Source organism: Parambassis ranga, chromosome 12 (assembly GCF_900634625.1).
Source record: "Parambassis ranga chromosome 12, fParRan2.1, whole genome shotgun sequence".
NCBI classification, from domain to species: Eukaryota; Metazoa; Chordata; class Actinopteri; family Ambassidae; genus Parambassis; species Parambassis ranga.
Window position 1 is genome coordinate 10821891 of NC_041032.1, and position 22698 is coordinate 10844588.

The 22698-nt window shown below is 39.2% G+C and overlaps 1 protein-coding gene across 1 annotated transcript in view; it reads right to left on the reverse strand.

Moving 5' to 3' along the window:
- Window positions 1-20271: 20271 nt before the first annotated feature.
- brinp1 (bone morphogenetic protein/retinoic acid inducible neural-specific 1) overlaps window positions 20272-22698 on the reverse strand; it is a 96289-nt gene continuing 93862 nt past the window's right edge. The window contains exon 8 of the mRNA XM_028418438.1: window positions 20272-22290. Coding sequence (XP_028274239.1) covers window positions 21156-22290 — 1135 coding nt within the window. The 3' untranslated portion in view covers window positions 20272-21155. The remainder of the gene's footprint in view (window positions 22291-22698) is intronic.

The following is a 22698-nucleotide window of genomic DNA, read 5'->3' on the forward strand; positions in this document are numbered from 1 at the left end:
TGTCTTTATTTTTAAGTGCAACACCAGATGCAGAAAGGTATCCACTATGTGTAACTGTCATGAGTGCACTAGAGCTTAAGTTTGGTTTTCTGTCACCACTGGCTAATTAGCTTAGCTGCTGGACTCAGAGGCAGAACTATGATAGCTACAGCAGGTTAAAAATATGTTTTACAGGGTTGTGAGAAAGAGGTCAGCAAGAGCAGATGCTGGAAGGCTCTGTGGCTGCTTGTATACAATGTATAGTCAGACAAAAATGAGTAGATGATCACCTGGTTGTGGAGTACAGAGAACACAATGACACAGCACAGAAGATTTTAACGAATATCAATACTAACATACAGTGCTGGTGATTGACAGATAAAGACTTAGCAGAGAGACACATCAGATGGAAAGCTGAGCGATCATTAAAGTTACTAGAGTTCATCCTGAGGACAACATTAATAAAACATTTGTTAAATGCAAAAACCCAAAATGTATCAGAACGTATGGTTGTGTAAAATTCCTGCTGAGGAATATCCCCCATTACAGTTTATGTGACTTTGTATAGCTGTTAAAATAACATCTCTTAAAATATTTTAAAGGAGGGGTCACATGGAATAATGATCATAATAATTAGAAACCTTTCAGTGCTATGTACACTATCCGTCTTTTAACTTCCTTCTTCTTTGACGTTCATTAGATTAAAGCTGTGATTCTGAGAGTTTCGGACTTGACTGTGCTTGAACTTAAATGAGTTTTGGACTGGATCTATGCTTGCTCTCGGCTGCCATCCAGACAAACAAATGGAACTATGGTCCAACCAAAGCCTAATGCACCACAGAGAGGACATTAGAAACACATATCCTGTTTTATTAATGTGGTCAATACAGTCCATTAGGCCAGAGATTTAAAAGCCACAGAGCTCTTCCACCTCCATTAATATTTTCCTCTGACCCACAATAATCTTTTTTTTTTTCCTTCTGACGAGAGCATAGTTGCTTTCCTTATTCCCCATTCAGCAGTAGCATAAATTGTTATGTTGACTATTGCTGAACTTTGTATATAGCATGTGTACCTTTAATGTATTGGTCATGAAGGGTGAGCACAGTTGCTGAGATTAGTGCTGTGTGTTTTATAGCCATCTATTTGTGGTTTTCTCTTTGATTTCCTCAATAAACAAATGTCATGTATTATGCATACCTTTTTTGATAAATGATTTACTGTATTCCCATTCCTCAAAAACATTGTGTATCCTGGAAAAGAGAAGCTAGTTTTTAACAATTTCCTCAGCAAACACCGAGTCAAAAGCCTTCACAAAATTCATTACTATGATAACATGACAAGACAAGTGCTGTAACCCTAATGCAATCCCGTTTCCTAAGACAGGATAAGGAAAAAAAAACCCCAAAACATTAATTCCACCTGTCCGATGCTATAAGGTAGATGTGTACATAGTTTGCAACAATGTTGAGGAAGGTAGGTCAAAGCAACATCCACATGAATGCAGGACCCATGTTTTCCAAGCAGAACATTGCCCAGAGCATCAACCTGCCACTAGCAGTTCGCCTTCATCCCATAGTGCATCTGCATGCCTTGTCGTCCCCCAAGTCCACATCACAGACTCATACTCTTCTATGTGTCCAGCTATGATGCTCACATGACAGAGGCAGTCTGACCGCTCCTGACCATGCCACCACAGACTCTCCAAGCAGTGAGACACTGCGTCTGCGGACAGCGTTCCATCACTGAGGGTTTGTGGTACAGTCGCTCTTCTGTGCAATCGGATCACACAGACTAGCCTTCACTCCCCACGTGCATCAGTGAGCCCATGGGAGCCCATAACCCTGTTTCCAGGTTCACTGGTTGTCCTTCCTTGGACCACTTTTTGCAACCACTGCACATATTACCAACCACACCTGTGAATGTGCACTTGCCGTCTACTCTATATCATTCACTTGGGCGCCAGTAGTTTTAACATTAAGGCTTGTTTAATCATACTAACTGCATCAACTTTTCCTCTATCCTAAGTAACAAAAGCAAAATCTGCTTTAATACATCTTTAACCTGCTTTTATTAAAAAAGCAGTTTTACCATTTTTCCCCTCCATCTGCTATGGCTTCTGACACTGCACCCAGTATTTTCTAGCACCATTAGAGCATATCTGTGCCTGTACAGCCAAGGTTGTCAAGTCATTTCCCTCTGTAGTCCCATACATACCTCGTGTCAAACTGTTCCCTATGACAGTAATGGTTCTTTAAAAGCGTGGCAGAGGTGTATTCCCTTTTGCTGTCTGACAAAGCTGAGCAGCAATGGCCAGAACCTAGCTTGTCCCACACCTGCCCTCCACATCGTCCCCTCTCACAAGAGTGCTATTTCAGGTGTGTGGATATAGAGTCTATCCTGATTCACAGAGACATTATGCCACACAAAACGATTCATGGGTGCAGTGTCATGCCCTCATTCCAGGGATCTGTAGGAAGCAGTTGAGAATGTTCCCTTTTTTCTTTTCTTTTGTATTGTATCCTGATTCCCAGGGCAGGAGGACAAGGCAGATAGCATGAAGTGATAAGACACAAAACCCTTTATTCATCAGCAGGTTTGAAACAGGGAAATTAATTCAGTTCTATTATCTGACTCTTTTTGGAGCCAGAGGGCTGAAATTATGGGCTGAAATTTGAATGTGTTCTTCAGAGATTTTCCAAAATAGTGTTTTAAATCAGGTGATGTATATCATTCAATCCCCAGATAAAGAGCGACTTCAGTTAAAATGTACTCAACTTGAGGAGTTCGTAACTGTGACAAAAATTGATTTATTTGATGTATAACCTGCCATGATTTGGTTGATAAAAGTGGCACATGAAAAAAAGACAGTAAACAAATGACAACCTCTACAAAATGTCGACAATACGAATTGCAAATCTTACACTGTTATTCTACCAAAATGTTCCCCATGCTTTCCTCTGCACAGATTCTGAGACGAGTAAGGTTTGACCCCTAACAGCTTCCCACAAGGTTAGCATGCCCTCCCTACCATGTTCATCCAGTAGCCCCATACATCAGCAGTGACACTGGAAAATTAATGTCACTGAGATCTGGAGCTCAGCGATGCCACTGATGGCAACTTGTTCAGTGGCCAGACACGCTGGAGATCAGCTAAGTTCATGCTCAACATAGAAATATGAGTTATATTACAGGAAAGTAAATATAAAGCTTCCTTCTCTGTCTACTGCTGTCATAAATGCCATAAATTTCCCCCTAAGCTGCTTTAACATTAGATAAGACATATTTTCCACTATGTTCTACAGCATCACATATATTTTCACTGTCACTGCAAAAGCTCTGGGATCTTTACTACATTAAAAAATAACTTTGCAAAGAAGATACATGAATAATAATGGTGGTCATATATTAAGAATGAGCCCAGTATTTTGCATATGAAAAACATTCTGCATGAGGTTAGAATAACTGAAGCAATAAGATGAGCAAATCTCAGAGGCCCCCTATTTTAATTATGGTATCATTAATAACACATTACAGATCAGGCTGAGGGAGAAACAATTTATCATGTTAGTTGAAGGGTCGCAAACATGATGAAGCGATTAAAAGCTAATGTTTTGTTAATGATCATTGCAATACTAGAAATCAACTGAATCCAACAGCTCCCTGGTACCTCGAACCAGCTTGTCCACTAAAAGAAAAAAAGAAGACTCATACGCCATGAGTCCATCTGCCTTGATTTTAAATTCTTGAATGTTTTAAAAGCATTACAGTTGGTGTCATAATTACTGTGGCAAATACTGATGCAGTGGCTCTGTGCCATGAACTGCTAAAGGTGCAGAATAAGAAGGAAGCTGCAGCCAAGGTGCACAGTGTTAATTAGGCTGCAAGCACACCGTTGTACACATCGTCTTTGCATTCCTCTACACCTGTACACAAACAATTAAACTATTTTACCATACGTGAGCTGACTTTAAAAAACTACAGGCAGTCAAGAAGGGAACAACAGGTACATTCACCTCTGGAGCGCTTTCTTTAAGGAGTTCCAAAGGGCATCATTTAAAGGTGCTCATCTCTGTCTAACTATTTTGTTAAATTAGTAATAAATCATATTAATAACACGATGCAGTAATTGGTTGGTCTGAAAACAGTGTGCAACAACAGGATCAGAAGGATAAGGTCTGTGGACAGGATGCAGTCAGGGATCATTTCCAAATTATTAGGAGGGCATGTACACAGTCAGAGTATCAGAGTGTCACAGAGTCAGTGTTACAAAAAAAATTAAGGTCACTTTTAATTATGTTCCCAGATTTCTTCAAAAGCACAGAGCCAGTGGTTTCGATCTTCAGTGAAGAAAATGCACCTGGCTCAGACATGGTGAGGTCATGACATGTTATCTGTGTGCACTGTGCTGCTCTGCAGTAGCTTTATAGTCCTGTTTATCTGTTTAAATTACCCTGTAGCTTTTATATCTAACTTAATGTTGGACAGGAACCCAATCAATAAGATTCTATAACTGCTAAACAATTACAATATGTTGTCTTTCAATGGAGTGACTACTTTCTTTAAATAAACAGCCAATATGTGCTACAAGTTACAAACATGAGAAATACAGAGACAGAGAGGAGGAGTAGGCAACTTTCCAGCCTGCAGTAACCTTGATGACACCCTTCATTACTATGTGCGGGCTGACATCCTGACAGAGGCATGCGGCACCAGATGGAGGGGAGGGACGCCAGCACCATTCCCACCCTCTGCCCGTCCTTTCTAGATTGGCATCTAGAAGGAAGCTGCGGTAGGAAAGAAAAGGAATGGGTAGCAGTTTGCGTTGCACAGCTTGACTGACACCGCACTGGCTCAGCTCTGCAAAGCTGCCCTTGTCCTTGTGCTTGGACAGCAGGTGGTGTAAACTCTGGCCCGACCTTGCCACATCAAAAACCTTAACCTACTACTCTGCATGGGGTAGGAAGACCCTGACTCCAACCCCTGTATAGTGCCTGAGCATCCCCCACAGAGACGTCAAGGCTTGAATGCTTCATTACAAATTTTAAATATCACAGTGGGGTAAAAAATGTCTCACGCAGGCAATTTTACTTATTGATAATTGTCAGAAAGAAAGGAATTATTAACATAAGATGTGTTGACAACCAGTCTGCGTGCTACTTTAGTATGCGTTCGGTGATAATACACAGAAAACTGTCCAACAGTCCCATTGCTATAGGAAATACAGTCATGGTGGACTGATCAAAGGTGGCATTGCCAGCAAGTCCCCTTTAAGGACATTGGCAGTTAGCACAGGGCAGCCTAGCCTCTTTGTCTTCCTGGCAGTCCTTTGATGAGAGCCCCCTGGGTGATTCACTCTTACTTACAGAAGTGCACACGGCTGTTAAGAATTGGATCAAAACAGATTGAGAGGGGGTTGAATGCACATAGAGGAGGAGTAGAGCAAGGGATTAAAAAACAGGAGATAGATGGGGAGGATAGCGAGACAGTGTGTGAAAACTAAGAGATGGAGCGCAGGGCAGTCAGAGGGTGACTCACAAAGGGGGGATGAAAATTTTACAATATCCAGTGCTACTCAACAGTTTATTGTTGTGACAGTGAAAGACAAAAGGTCACTATATTTAATGGCCTTCCTGTCCCAATGTGGGCAACACGGGCCGTGCAATCAACTCATCAATTTGAAGAGAGAATCAGTCACGCTCATCTCTGCATGGTTACAAATCTGATGTAAATTTAGATGAATCCCTGCCCTACTTAACTCATCTGTCCTGACAGTTTTCCATGCACTTCGCCAGTCTCCATTACTGTGAGTAGGATGAATCCAAAAGGTTTGCCTTTGTGTCCTTCAAATGGCAATCCATGTAAATGAAGACATGTGAACAAAGTAGGCAGGACGCCTGTTAATGGTGGGGAAAATCTGACCATTTAACCACATGTATTACAGACGTGATGAAAATATGGAAATAATGGAATCATAAAAACACAGCAATTAGCATCCGGACCTATTTCTTTACCACTTTTCAATCTTGCCTCTTTCTTACATTATCCTGAAGCTTCCAAGTCATCTCACAAAGCCAAAATAGTGTTGAGGGTCTATAACCCCTTAATAGAAAAGAATGTGGACAATTCTGGCCAAACCACCACATTTCCAAGGGCTATTAGAGAGTAGTAGTTCAGTGAGCAGATGGAACTTGGCAAAATTATGACTAGATTATAATGATTTTTCCCTACATGTAGGTAAGTAGGCAGAAGTAGGTAACCAGGTATGATATCCATTAAGGAGACGTCTTTAAATATGGGACACTCAAACACAAATATTCTGCACTGCAAGCTTTGCTTAGGGTAAGGGCATTGTATACAGTTTTTTTGTGGGTGGTAAAAGATTGAGCCGTGTGTCATTAAAGATAATGGTGTTTACAAGTAACTGCTGAAATTCATATGCACACTGTGTAGGTTTCATATTTCATTATATTAGTTATTTAAACGAATGCAGCAGTATAGACATTTGTTCATGGATGTAAGTGACCCAGTCACATGAGAACACAGATGAAGGAGAGCTACAGAACATACAGTAAAATCATTATAGAAATCTATATGCATCCATGCAAGAGAAAACACACTGCAACCGTTACATACACACATACAAACAAAGCTAGTCTCTGTGTTTTGTTGTGTTTGTCAGCAGTGTAATATTTCATGCTATCATTGATTGGCAGCAGCTTTGGTTTCTGGCTGTTAGTGCAGCGGCAAGAGACACATATTAGACCTGCTAAATTTTGGTGGCAGATGGCAAAACTGTGTGCTCTCCCATGGGGCGTCAGCCAGCTGGCCTCTCTTTGCCACTGTGACTAGGGTGAGCAGTAAAGTTGGTACTTTATGTTCCTATACTGAAATGAATAAAGGCAAACATTTCTGCTGCTTCCTACTGAGCAAGTAAAATGTATTTCAGTGTGTCATGAATTTATTTTGCCAGATAGGGAGTGAGTCATTTATTGTATAGTTCAATATGTAGCAGAGCTCAGTAATATTTGGTCTAAAAAAATGAAACATTCATAAAATGGCAGCCTATAGCTCACTCGTTTATAAAACATTGATATATGCACCCTAGCAGGCCTCACACTTCTATGATGTCAGTTTCCAAATGAAACCAAGACCTCATAAATAATTCAAACAACCTAAAGACATAACACCAAAACAAATGTGCATGGCAGAGGTTGCGAAGCGAAAGGCTCATTAACTATGGTGTACAGTCAGAAGGTAACAGAATAATCCCATATTCCTTCATCCGCACAGCTTTAATAGCTGCAAAAGTCTGGAAGAGCTGATGAAAATATTGCAAAGCAGTCAAAGTTTGTTTACTGAAATGTGAGTACACTCTTGACAGAATATGACTGCATAATAATAATAATAACAACAATAATATAATAAGGAGCATCAGAGCAACAGCTTGTGTGTACAGTACCAATATATGACCAGTGCTGCAGTGTGAACTAGAAGTGTTTACTTCTATGGCCAAATCCAAATTCACACTTCAGACTTATGCATATTGCACCATTCATCAGCGGCTGCTGCCAACAAATCCTTTAATTACAATAAAGGAAGGAAAATCTATTTGAAGTGCAGACTAGATTAAATAATCATTGTGGAAAAAGTTGCTTGATAAAAAATTAAAATTCCAGAAGGGCTGAGGAGGAATGGGGACCTGTTAGCATTGCAAAAGTCCAGGCAGTGTCAGGCCTTAACACCCTGCTTAACATCTGCACTTTAATTAAGGTTTGCAGCTCATTTTCTCACAGTACTGTCACTATATATTCACATCTCAAAAAAAAGACTCCCGCTGTGCTAGGTTTATATTAACAGTTGATGAAAACATAATATCAACATTTTCTGAACAAAAATTCTTCTGTACATATTCCTAACATAGACAACAGCAAAAATTGCTATGTCAACCTGATACATTTCATGCTGTGGTATCAGAATAATTACTTGTCCTACAAATCATAATTTGTTTTGCCTAAGAGTCCTCTCAATGGCATGCAGAATAAGGCCAAAGGTAATCCCATTGATTAGTGTCACATGAACCCAGCACCTTTCTACAATGAGGTGAGCATGCCGTCCCATTAAATTAATTAATTACGTTTTGCCGTTTGGGAACCATTTAAATTTGTAAAAATGTGCCTGGGCCAGGCAAGGTTAATTGGGCATTTAGCTCTCAGAGCTCCCCTCAACACCCAGGAGGAGCTTGTCCCTAAAACAGAAGCAGGTCCTTAATGAATGTAGCACAGTGACCCTTCCAATAGACAACACATGGTTTCATGTCTTTGACCTCAAACATCCTGATAACGACAAATGCATATGAATCCGTCTTCATAATGTTACTCTACTACAATCCCTGGAAAGAAGGAGGAAATGAAGGCTAGAAAGGTGTTTATGGCTTGTGTTTTGAAACGGTGATCATGGTGAGTGTGTAAGTGTGTGTGTGTCTCCCCCCTGACAGAGACAGATGGAGTGGGAGCCACTAGATTTACCAGAGGAAGCAGTTTATAGAATATTGTCAGGGGAGAGTAGGCAGTTTCAGAAATACAGCTTTCAAGTAACAGCCATCAATCTCACCACTGCCTGTCTAGATCAAGCAGGCTGGAGAGCTAGTTTGTTAGTGTTTCACAAAGATGAGTGCGTTATGCTACGCTACTCTGAGGCCTCACAGACAAAACAGCCAGCAGCAGCTTCATGCAGAGATCTACGTGGTAAAGGTGAAGCTGTCGGTCATTGGTATGTAAATACATTGCCCCATTCTGTCAATCACATTCTGAAACTAGGACAGTAAAACTGGAGGTCCTGTGTTAATGAACAGCCTTTTAGGGCTATTTGCAGGCACAAATACATTTGGGAATAGCAACATGTTAAACAAATCTGACTAACCATTTATGACCCTTTTTTGATCTGAACACCCTTCTAACATAAAAATCATAAAATAATAAAAAGCTATAATAATGAAAAGTTATTTTCTTTGAAAGCTGTAGCACAGCCTTACTTTTATTTTGCCAAGAGGGGGCTGTAAATTTGATTTTGTGTCTGTGCTTTCACTCTGTATAGAGTAAATACACACTGATATTTGACATGACTTTAAACTGGACTGATACATAATCTATGGTAAAAACCTGTGGGCCGGTATAAAGGTCCAAACCAAAGTAAAAGCATCATAAATGAATAAAGTATAAACTATTCGACATTTAGAAAGACATCATTAAGTGTTACACAACATTCTGACAAACGGATCTATCAATCAAAGGCTCAATTATCACTAAATCAGTTCTCCTACACTTACATTAACACCTACACAATCAAAAACATCAAGTTTATCATTTGCAGATCAAGTGTGAAACTTCATGTATAGTCTTCATTATCAAAGCACAGGTGTTAAAAAAGATTGACGGCATGGAAAACAAGAACTGTAAATGATAATGTTGTGTTCAGTCAGCTCAGAATCGTTCAAAATAAGCAGAATAGAGGCAGACTGCATCTTACACTATGCGGTTTTGCTTTGTAAAAAAACAATTTTCATAATTTTCTTGTGTGATTAATTGTTTGTAGCTGCGAGTCTTTGTAATATAGAACAAAAACTGCCTTTGATTCATGTTGTTGTCGTTCCATTTTGGGGTTTTGAAAGGTGGCTTTGATTCATTATCTTTAGTTCCTTTGGAAATGTGTGATTTCCTGCAGCACCTGAGGGCCACCATAAATAACACAAGTTGAACTAAAAACATCATAATACAGAAGAACCGAGCGGGTTTCACAATGCATGAAACTGCATTAAGATGTTTTAAGCTGTTCTCTTCAAGCTGTGAGCCATGTGACAGCGATTCTGCAGCTAAGATACTTTGCAGTTACTTTTTGTTATGGCCTGTCACAATTTTCAGTCTATAGAATGCCCTTAACATCAGCACTCACAAATTTCTGTCATCCACAGCTGTTAACAAGATTCCAGAATAACAACAGCCTTGAGGTGTTTATGGTGTAGTGTCTTCAATTATCAGGAGAGCTACCTGCCAGGTTGTGTCTAATTCCTTGCAAGGCGAGAGTGTACACTAACAAGTGTGTTTATTCCTGTCAGCTGTTTTTCCTGCCCAAAGGAAAGCAGAAACTTACGTACACCTGTTCCTTCTTATTAGGCTTTATTTACTTGACGTTTATTTAACATGGGATGGATTGTCATCTATTATATAAGGTACATATTTCCATCCTAATTTATTTTTTTGTTTATTATTAGACTGGTTTATACAGACTGAAGAGCCTGGGTGTGTGAACTTTAAGAAACACATTTTCATTTCTTTCATATCAAAGCAATCACTTCCTGTGAAGCAGCGTACAAAAACACAAAAATGGAAGCAAAAATTGGATTGTGTGCTTCCCACCTAAAATTTCTGTTGCATTATAATTTTCTTTCAAAACCTTGCGACTTACATTGTTGCCACCTTGTTCTCACTAAATGAGTCACCACAGCATTGATTCTCTGCCAGACTCCTGTTGGATGCAGTGTATTTGATGGAAGGCATCTGTCTCCTCTAGGCAACCTGCTCTTGTGCTACACACTGCCAGGTGTTAAGTATGAAGCTTCCGACAGTGCACCACAAAAACAGGTACAATTTGGAGTGATGATGTAATACAGTGAAGCAGCCTTTGGTCAAAAAAATTGCATTATAATTGCACTTGTTTTCACATGTTGTTAGAGCTTTTTACACTGAATTTGTTTCCTACAATGGCAGTCACTGACAGTCATGACCAACAACGCCCAGCAAGCAATATACAAATCAAACCTGAGTACTGTACACACTTTTAAACACTATGAAAGTAGCTTCTATAACCTGATTAATACAAATAAAGATTCAGTAGTGTATTGTCAGGTAATAGGCAACAGCTCCAGGCTAAATGATATAAATGCGAATGGCTAACTCTTTTGAAATCAACCACGCTTGATTCAGACCATTCTAAGGGGGAGAAGATCGGCTACAAGCCTCTCCACCTACAACAGTTCCAACACCGTGCAGCTAAACCAACACACAGCACAAACAAGTAGCCGCGCATGCGCTACAAAGACGCACAAGCAACAATGCTAATTCATGCTACAAACACAACTACGTCAACTTAAAGCCGAGCCTGAGAAATACAACGCTCCACAAGCCGCTGCCAAAACTCAGCGGACCAGCAGCAGGTCACGTCACTTCGTACAGCCATAAATATAAAATCTCTCTTACCTTTGCTGTCTTGAATAACGTATTCCAGACGCAAACGACGTAATCCACCGTCCGTTTGACCACTGTGTATCATTTAGGCGTCATCCAGGAGTTTTGCGCCACTTCCTGATTAGAAGGGCCCAATTTGCACCTGGACACGCTGCGTGGTTTGTGATTGGAGGAAGCTTTGAAGGATGTCCGTCCTTTAATTGGCTCCGAAGCATCTCCTTACTGTACTCGTAGCATAAATATTAATTGAGTTAATGTAATGTGATAAATAATATCATCATGAATACGTTTTCTAATAAAATTAGTTATAAATGTGTACAGTTCACTTTAGGAAACAGGTTGAGACAATGAAAAGTTTTCATCCTTCCTGTCTGTAGGCAGCATAGAATGTAAAGTAGCAGGCTGCAGTTCTGTTAATGCTGTTCAGGTCAATGTTTGAATTCCCTGGGGTTGCGCGTGTAAATTTTCAATGTAACATTTAGTTACTGCAATGCTTTAGTTAGGTAGGTTGTTAGCTTAGCAGCATGAACTAATGGCTTGTGAGCAGGCCTTTCACTTGGAAAATGCAGCAATACAGGTGCAAGTGCATAACATGAATTTTACACTGTCTGTAAATTAGTGCACATATTGTGAATATATAGTAGAGCGATCACTGAGGACATTTTAAAAAATTATGTCAACAAGAAAGTAATGATTATCTGTATGAGGAAGGATGAATTCTGATGTTTGGCAGGGGAGCCATCTTATGCTCTCATTCAATAGTCAAGCAATTATCCTGGGTTAATTTATTGAGACTGCGATGCTGCTCAATAGAAAGCTTTAGGCACAAGTACAAGAACGGATGAGTGCTGTGTCAAACTAGCTAGAGTGTTGGTACAGCAGTTTAAAATAGAATCCATGTCAAAGGTAAAAGACTTATTAGAAATGGTTATACTGAATGCACTGAAACCCTGAGTAAGGAATTACCTTCTGTGACACTGAAACACAATGTGAACTATGCACAACCTCTCATGGATATTTTCTGTGTTTTCACTATGATTTCAAATTATTTGTTTTTGCTTATTAAATGTAATATATCAAGGCTCATGTTTTCCCACTGTGTCTTTTCTCTAAAAAAGTTTCTCCCAAGTTGTGAGGATTCATGTTTCTCTCTCTCTATATATGTGTGTGTGTGTGATCAATTATGGGCAACTGAAAACTGACTTATTTTATCTCTGACATCATGGGAATATCCTGTTTCATATCACCAAAGAATGCATCACACTGTAAGGAAGGTTTAACCAATGTGTCTTCAGGGGATGTGACTTAACACGGCTGACAACATGAATAGCTCATTCAGTATGTTGGAGATTCAACTTTGAATAGACTTCCAGATTAAATGTTTTGTGGAATGTAGTAATAATGTATACAATGCAGTATATGATGCAAGACAGGCTCAGGCATATATATTTGATTATATATATTTTTTTTAATTCACACAATACTTTACCACCACGAGTGACACAAGTTTGCCTTCAGTGCAAATAATTTGTCAGACATGCATCTGGTCTGTACTTCTGGGTTCCCACACTTCACAGAGTCTCTTCTTGCTGCCACTTTCTTCAACCTAGAATGATGTAAACAGTTCAGAAATTATAATTACAAAACTCCCTCGCACACCAAGCATTCTGCTGGTGCAAGAGCTGCACATTATGAACACAGTCTTCATGGAATTTACCCAGGGCACACGTATGTTTTTCTGTGCTTGTTTGGTAATGTGGTGGCATCACACACTCCTGTCTATGCAGGAGTAGGATTAGAGGTGCAGTCAAGGCTGTGTTTATGCAAATTTATTGTGGAAATTTGGGGGCCCATTTTGGTGATATGGAAATGGTTTGCATGTGAACCTACTCAGACCTCTTTTTTGTAAAAGTAGCACATTGGTGTGGAAAATATCTGGTAACACAGCAGCCTATGCTGCTCTAGTAGTTTGTGTTGGTCCTGCAGGGTGCCTCTGTAAAAGTGTTAGCTGTTTTTTTGGGGAATAATTACAAGTTATAATAATAATAATACTGAAAAGCTGGTACACATTTATACTTATGTTTTCAGAATGGTATTTCATAATGTTTGATATTCCACATATTCTGATGGTCTATTACAATCCTCAGATTGTGCAATATTGCTGGACAACATCAACATTACTCTGAGTTCAGGGGAGAAAATTCAGCACTTAAGGCACAGCGAGGAGGAGCTGCACGTACCAAACTGAAAACAGATGGAGACCAGGGCACCTATGAGGAGAGATGTACCTGCAGAGTTTTCTTACCACCATCTTCTAACATCCATCCATCATCTGAAACCGCTTTGTCCTGCAGTGCAGGGTCACAGAGGGCTGGAGCCTATCCCAGCTATCTACAGGTGAGAGGCGGGGTACACCCTGGACAGGTCACCAGCCCCTCTTCTAACATAATTGAACTATCTGAGCAGCAGTTCTTAGTGAGGTGTGGGAAGCTGTGTTTACTACCTAGTCTAAGACTTCTTCATATGTCCTTGCTAGGGATGTAGTAGATGTGACCATGTCAGTTCTTCAGAACTCAAGTAGATCACTTTCCCCCTGATGATTCAAAGGGGTTGATTTGATGGGCTTCAAGCCTGCCCCAACTCCATCTGCATATAATGATTCTCTCTCACTAATATTGTAGTCAGCTTCAGGCCTGTCTACAATTTGCACCAGGAAATGGCAGGTTTAACTCCAATTCTGATGGTCAGGGAAATTGCAAAGGTTTATTGGTCATGCCCACCAGCAGTGTATGACTGTACTGTGAACACTTCAGGAAAATAGAGCCTATTTACGCCTGTTATAGAAGGCCAATGCCGTTTCAATGCAAGAGTGGAACAAGGGGTACCAGTCCTCATCATGAATCGTCCTCATAATGGCAGCAGAGTCCTTGGAATACATTCTGTTCTCCTCAATTTTGCAGCTTGTCTCTCATCCAATTCAGAGCCTGTGCTACTGAAATAACCAGTGTGTTGTATGCCAAAATGTCCAACATATTGCGGAGGACAAATTCCTGGACATCAAGAATGAGTCAGCTGTTAATCTGTGCATCTTATTGTGGGATGTAAATAAGAGATGTGGTAGGTGCCCTGTATAGAGAATAATGACACAGTGTCTAATCAATTAAGCAGTCTATGACCTTTTCACCAATAACAGAAGGTATCAGCTGCCCTTTCAGCTTTTATCACCTCCTACAAGACTACAACCCACACAAGGAGCAACCCCAGTGGATTCTACATTCTCTTTACATTTGACACTTGGAGTGGGAGTCTACCAATAATAACAATTAAAAAAAAGTCATGAACCTTGCTGGGCCATAACATGAGCAAGACATAGGACACACGCGTTCTGCTGCATGACCCCATGTAAGGGGAAAACATTGTGTAACACAGTGTGTGCGAAAAAAGCAGAGATTACTAACCAAACTAATTTTCAACAGAAATAAAACCAATGACAAAAGGTGACACTTTACAGACAGCAGCCACCAGCTGTCATTCCCTCCATTCTGCACAGTGACTGATTTTATCCTCCTCAGCCTCACACAAACATGGACACTACTACCATCTCTGGTTAGGGAGGAGTAAACAAAACTTAATAAAGTTAAAGTTTGGAAAAATTAATAATATTTTTTTTTTTACAGGAATGTGGATGCATGTATGCATTTTTAGTTTATTCCCCGATGCTCCAATCTGTCGCTGCCAAAAACATTAAACCCAGATCCCAATAATCCAACCAACTCTAAACCAAATAGATCTTAAAATGTTATTGTGTTAGGGTTAACACCTGGGTGCGACTGACTGAGAGGGAGAACTACAAAGACTTTTGTGATATACTGCTCAGATTTACAGCCATTTAGTTAGCTCAGGTAGAGTCTTTTGATTAACAGAGGACAAAGGCAAAACAGACGTCATGTCTGGGTTGCTTATGTATCTTAAATTAAAATCTCAACAGTGTATGGTATGTGTATGTACCAGCCTAGAAAATGTAGCTATTCAAACAGCTTCTTCACTTATATTACATTTAAATCAAATCATCTTAAAAGCTTTCGCTCAGTCTCTTTGTGTTAAACCTATCCTTTTAGTTTGAAGCCACTGACTGAGATGACTGAATACCTCCTTCACAAAAAAGAATAAATAGAATGAACTCTGGAGAGCTAAACAATGATTCATGCCCATAAAGGAAAATGTTTTTCCCTTTTGTTAATTCCTTTGCTTCCACACACACATGCACACATGTACACACACACATTCAGCTACCAAACCTTTGAGTGTCCAGGTGGCACGTCTCTGCAGAAACCTGGGATCAGTTCCTGGCTTTGGCTCACTTGGCTTGACCGGCCATTCCAACCAACCAACACAGCTGGCAGTTTTGACTGGTAAAAAGCCAGTGAGGGATATTGTCCAGAATATTGCATTACTAGCTCAGGGTTGAAATCAAAACATTTTTTTTCCTGTAAAAGTCCATGAATGTTGGTTAAATGGCGTGCAGAGGTTAAAGCGGCCATACACGTCCAATGCTCTCTCAAGCACGTTGTTATCACTATTACTGAAGAAAACAGTGTATAATTAGTAATCATAGACCGATTTCGAACCTTTTGTTCATCAGCAAAGTATTGGAAAAGTTGTATAGAAGCAATTATCTTTCATTCAGCAGTTTTTGTGGTGTGCAAAAAGGATCAAAAGTTATTATAGCAATGAATCAACCCTTCTCACCCTAATCAATGACTTTAAACAAGTTGATGGACAATATTGATGGATGGGTGTCCAAGAGCAGACAAATAATAATGTGATGGAAATACTAGTAGCAAGAGGCAGACATGCAATTACATTAAAAATCACTTCTTTTAGACTAGAGTTTTCCAAGACAAGAATCCAAAAAGTTAGGATTCAGATTTAAATCTGAAAAATGACCACTCTCTCTAGCAGATTGGACATCCATAATGCTCCTGTTGTCGGATTATCTGAAAAGATAATCTCAAGGTTGTGGCTCATACTAAATGAAGGAGTCAAAATCCTCGGTCTAACATGCAAACACAATCACATTACACTCAAAGCTCCTTATTGGGTTTCAATACAGCAAAGAATCCATTTGCAGATACAAAGAAAACTTACTGGCTTTACCAATCATACCTTAGTATATGTGGCTGTAAAACTGTTTTTAGCTAACATAATTTTTGTTTAATTAAATCAATTCATAGGACTTTGCTGTCAGTTTTGTACAAAAACACTGCCATTATCATCCCTGAAACCCTCTTCTTCTCCATTTTGAGTTTTGTTTTCCAATACACTATATGTCAAGTTGATATAACAAAATAAAAATAGGCTGTCAGTTGAGACCAGCTATATTCTTTCACTATCTATAAATCCTCTGGAGACAATTCATATCACCTCTGCAGCTGTCGGGCGGTTGCTTACATATCTGTGACACATTATCATGAGCTCATATATGAATGCATACAAGTTAGAAATCAACTGTTCTGCTCCGATGCACTGCTTTTTAGCCACTGAAGTGCTGCACAAACACAACAACAGGAAATGATTAAGTGGATGAGTAGACAGACAGACCAGTTGGGTCGGCATGATAAGGAAACAAATGCAGAATCATGGTGGTGATGAATGCCGCTGAATTACCGGGTATGAATCCATAAGCACAAACATTCCTTCCTTCTTTCATTTCATTCAGGACACAAAAATGTATATAAAAACCCAACAAGGAATATATTGTCCGGGGGAGGAAATCTCTCTTATCAGCTAACTTCAGAGACAGGATATAATGCTCATGGCGAGAGGCTTTTATAGAACTGCCAGGATAGTAAAATTAGGTGGCTCTTTGGATTTGGTAAATACTGCTTTGTTGTGGGCTGAATGCTTACAAAGGAAAATTGTACAAACAAGCCTTGCTCTTGTTATTAAATATAGCATTTTAATGAGAAATAGATTATTATATGAAACATTCATTTAAAATAAGCTGATATAATGATCCCATCAGAATATAGCAAAAGAAAGTACATAGGCAAGGTATTAGGTGTAAAAATCTTCAGACATATCCATGGATACATGTACAGTAAGCAACACTGTGGTAGCATAATGCCATACGAGTAAATGTGCTTGTTTTATGGACCTTGCAAGTGTCTCAAAGCAAAAATTGTAATATAAAGTTTTGACATTATAAAAACAGTCATAAATGGTCATGAATCTAATTAGATACATAAGACATGGGTGCCCTGTATTTTTGTGCTAATGTACTCAAATGAAGGGCTGTGTTTTTTTTTTTGAAGTAGTCTTTGTATTCCCTTTCAATACTGTTATATTTTATAATAATATTGTTACTGTAGCAGAGCGTTGTTAATATTTACAGACAATATTGTACAACAGGGGACCAAAAATAAAAAAATCCACCATTACTTGGAGTCATCTTGTTGTCTATTTCTGGTGGTCAGTTTCCCCACATGCACAAGCCTCCTTGAAGGTGTCATTAATAATAATAATAATTTTAAAAAGAATATATTTGATCAACATTGACGGTCTTAAATTATGAAGCTAATTTAGTGTCACTCTTTTATGTAACATCTAAGTTTTTTCCAGCTTTTAACATGTTAAAGGGATAGATAACAGGCACTTAATAATAATAATAATAATAATAATAATAATAATAATAATAATAATAACAATAATTTGGTAACAATTCATTTGGATGGTCCAATATTGAACAATCAAATCAATATGCAAGTGTCAATTTTGTATTTACTGCATCTAATTTTTACTGTACTATACCAGGATCAGGTTAAGCTTATGTTTGTCAGACTCAGCCCTGACTTTATTGGCTCCATCATCCACTGTGTTTTTTGATCGTGTTGGTCTGTAGAGTGCATTCACACTGAAGCATGACAACATGCTGAGCACAAGAAGTACCCAAATGATGTAATAGCCAACAAGTGTGAAACAATTAATACTTCTCACCCTCAATGGCTGCCATCTGGACAATGTAGCAGAGGGTGATGGGCCACGCAACAGTTCTGAAACATGGCAGCCAAGGAAGATGTGACTATAAAGTGGCTGAAATCATAAACAGTGCACCATACGAATGTTAAGTTACACATGTCTGCATGTGTTTAAACTAAACTACTCTCTGGTAGAGCAATCTACATGCTTTTTTTGGGTTAGTGTAGCTGGTGTCAAGATTGATTTTAGTATAGTAACTATCTAAACTAGAGATTTAACTAACATCTTTTAATTGACAACAATTATAGTATTGTGAAACTTTGACGACACAGAGCAGAGCCTGACAAACTGAGCCTCTAGTTTGTAATGCTGGATGTAGAATTTAAAGCTGTTTTAGTACCAGTTTCATTCTGTTTAGTTCCAGTTTGTTGTTCCCACACACATTTAAGTCATAATGGTTGTTTCTAGATATTACACACAAACAAGTCATCAACACAATGTAAAAGAATAACAATTATATCAAATTAAACTGAAACACCAACACAACTTATATATATCTACATCAAACGGACTAAAACCCCTTTCAGACATCCCATCCTTCCCATCAATCTGAAGGCATCCTTTACCTTTTTTAGCAAAATGCTGCAAACAGCGATCACACTAACGGACTCAGAAACATTTATGTATCACTTTCAACATGGTACAAGTCTACACAGCATGCAGTCATATCGACAAGATTACAACAGAGAAAGAATTTCAGGCATCTGCAGACTCCCATGTGCCTGTGCAGTCTTTCAGCCAGACTTTCATGAAATAGAGACATTCCACATCCAGGAGCAGAGGGAGTATGACAGGGTTCACTGAGAGGCAGGAAGGGGCGATGCAAATGACTGCGTGAGGAGATAGAGGAGGCTCAGGAAAAAACGGCAAATATCAGCTGCATACTGTAGCTCTGTTGTCATTGTTTAAAGATGTCGGAATAAAATCAAAATTTTTAAAATGTCTAAATGACAAACTGCACTTTAACAGATTGACGAAGCCAAGAATGTTACATATGTCATGTCTGAAAGGGGCATAACAGACCAAGAAAATATGTAAATAAATTGAAATAAAAAAAAAAAAATAACACAGTTACAACCATGAAAATGTGTGGGTGTTAGATCTTGTTATAAAAGCTTGCAATTGAGCTTTAATGTTTTACACTAGGAGGAAGCTTAATCCAGAGCTTGAGTGACAGCAGCAAACATGATGTCTTCTAATTGTTAAGATTTGGGCTCTAAAAACTGGCCAGTAAAACTAGAGTGTGTGTGTGTGTGTACAATGACTGGACCTACAAAAAGTCATCAGTAATAGAAATGTTTCAGCATTGGATTACCCAAAAAAAAGTGTGACCATCAATACATATAGGTAGTGTTTTGTATTTCAGTCTGATGATTGAGTGTTTAACAGCGTCGCAGCTCTTGTTGATACTTCCAGCAACATGCAAAAAATTTCATATCGCAAAGAAAAAACAGACAATTTTACACGTGGTCGTAAAAAGCTTACAGATTAAACACTGCCAAAAAGTTATTTTAAGCTTTAATATAACCATTTCTTTTTTTCTTTTTTCTTTTTTTTTGTTTTCCTGTGGCACAACATAGAAATTCAATGGCTTTACAACACGATCTTATTCAACATAGTTAAGCCTTCTCTCGCAATTTTCCTTTTTTGCTGTGCTCTTATCTGAAATCATCTGAGAGAATAAATCAAAAACATACAAATGGAACATTTTTCTTTTCCAGTGTTATGAAGTAGGTAAAACGTAGATGAACTTTATGCCTTACTTTATGTCTACCTCAGGGAAAGTGTATGGCTTTAAGTTGTCTTGCAAATGTGCCTGAAAGATGGATGTTTACATTTTGCTCTTGGTGCCGAAAAGCTCCACAAATCAGCAGTCACAACATGTACATTTTGCAAAGCTGTACAAAATAGCATTGATTGTTAAATCTTCAGACCACAATATTGCACTCACGCACCAGGAGGTACTGCCTTGTAAAAAAAAAAAAAAAAAATAATAAAACAAACTCACACGCACACACACACCCACACACAGCTTGAATTTCAAACACGGGAAGAAGCGCTCCAAATGCAAGATTCAGCAAAGACTGGAGTCAATCTCAAATGACACATTCAATTAACGAACAGCAATAAGCACTGAGCTGAAAAAAAGGTACACACATTCACACACACATTCATCCACATATATATGTATATATAAACAGCTGGCTTTTGTTATTTGACATGACTATCCATTACTGCCCTGCTGTGTGCCTTATGTGTCAGAACAATGACAGAGTGCCTCAAAGAGCAATGCAGATTCACTGTGGGTCTGAAATGTAATAAAGAGTCTATAAGTAATGTGTTGTCTACTTATTCACTAGGGCTATTTAATCCTTACAATGTATAAACATTTTTTTTATATTAAACTGTCCATTATGTCTGAAATAATTTGCACATTAGCTGGAATAAAATGGTATCTGGTCTGCCCTTGTGTTATATTGTTGTTCCTTTAAAAATGTTTTTTTTTTTTCCTCAATAAAGAATGGCAGTTTCAGATATAACCTTTGATCCCTCAGAGTAAAATCAAGGCCTCTTTTTCACCAGTACATAGATTTAATATATTTTTTTCTCTCTGTGTCTTTTTAAGTTCTTTTGGGGAGTTACAGACATGCTGGGACAAATATGATACAGTCCTTAAAGTGGTTCCATTAATCTTCTTTATCTGCCAGAAAAGCTTTTCGTCACTGCCTGGTCCTTTTTCTCTTTAAGAATTATGCTTACAAAGTTAATATTACATCAAAAGGCAGAAAAGGTCAAAAAATGAAAAAGAAAAAAACTAAAAAGATTAATATCCCCCCATAGTTCATTTGTTGGGTATTTCTGTTTAGTTTACTGTCCTTTATGTTAATGTTTCGTTCAACAGAGTTTAGCAGTCAGGTGATCTGATTGTTTTAGTATCTCTGTGCTGTACATGTCCAAGGCATGATTCACACGAATCATCTCACTGTTGTTGAGCTTGAGCCTATGCTTCAGCATACAAGAGAACAGGTCCAGCTGGGGTTTGCCAGGTGCAGATGGAGGCGCTAGGCGATTAATCCGATCCCTAATGTCCAGCAACAGGAGCATTACGGATGAGGATGAGTAGAACTGAGTTCCTTGTGTGTATGACTGGTTTACCTGCTGCACGGCACTACGAAGCAGGTCGGCATTGAAGCGCAGGCTGTACCCGAACACTTGGATGTCTGAGATTTTTATGTAGATCTGGCGCTTGTTGGGGTCTGCGAGATCCACTGGGCCTGTGTCATTACGAAGGCCAGTTGGGATTTTGGCACGGCTGCGCAGGTAAATGTGCACCGTCTCAAAGAAGGTCTTCCACCGGTTGCCCAGTAGGAGAGTCCAGTTGAAGCACTGTGAGTTCTGCAGTCGTACTTTTTCCCAACGTGGGTAGCCATGTTCACCAAAGGGCATGCTCCAGCCTTCCGAGTGACTGCCACTGAATGGGTTGACATAAACAAAGAACATGGGGTCAATGCTGCTGTTTCGCATCTGGCAGATCTTCATGGATAAACCGATAATCATATGGAGGTAGTCCATCCGGTTTTTGTTACTTTTCAGAGTCAGGGACATGCGCTTACGCCATCGCGGGTCAAAGAATGTCTCCAGTCGAATCTCGTTACTAATGAAAGTAGTATGAATATACAATCGTGAATCCATTTTCTGCAACAGGTACTTGAGTTCCAGGTCCTGAAAGTCCAGATCAGTTTCAAAGCTGATGAACTGCTCACTACGTTCTGAGTCCACATTCTGCGGCTCACAGCGACCACGGTACAACTTGTAGCCCTTGTTGCAGGAGCCACATTGTGAAATGTTGGCCAAGCTGCACATGGCACAGCTGTTGTTGCCACCAATGACACATGGGATGGGCCGCTGGCACAGTGTGGCACCTGTATGGCACACGCATGTCCTTTGGCTCTCCAGGAAGGTACCCCAAAACCCATTCTCATTGCAGTACAAGAAGGACTGAACCCTGTTGAGCCACTGCATCACAGATCTACAAAGACAGAAGATAGAAAAGTGGAACATTAGTAGCGATCATTTAGCCACAGATTGGAAAGTATAAAACAAATTGACTGCTTTTTAAAAAAATTAAATTTAACCATGAATAAATATAAAACATGCAGTGAGGGAATATTATAATTCAATCTTTTCGAAGGGGAGGAGTTCTGGTATTTCCCTCAGGTAGAAAGCATTACTTGCTATTCATATCTTGTCTTATCTTTTCCCCTTAGGCATCTTTCCCTTGTCATCTTGACAGTAGTGGAACTTCTTTTCTAAGGGATAGGTGTTGAATTCTGAATCCTGATTTTTCAGAGGCGAAGGCTGGTCAAGGTTAGTTTGACATGTAAATGAACTTAAGCATTAAGTATGATGGATGGCTGTGTATAGCAGGCTTGAAATC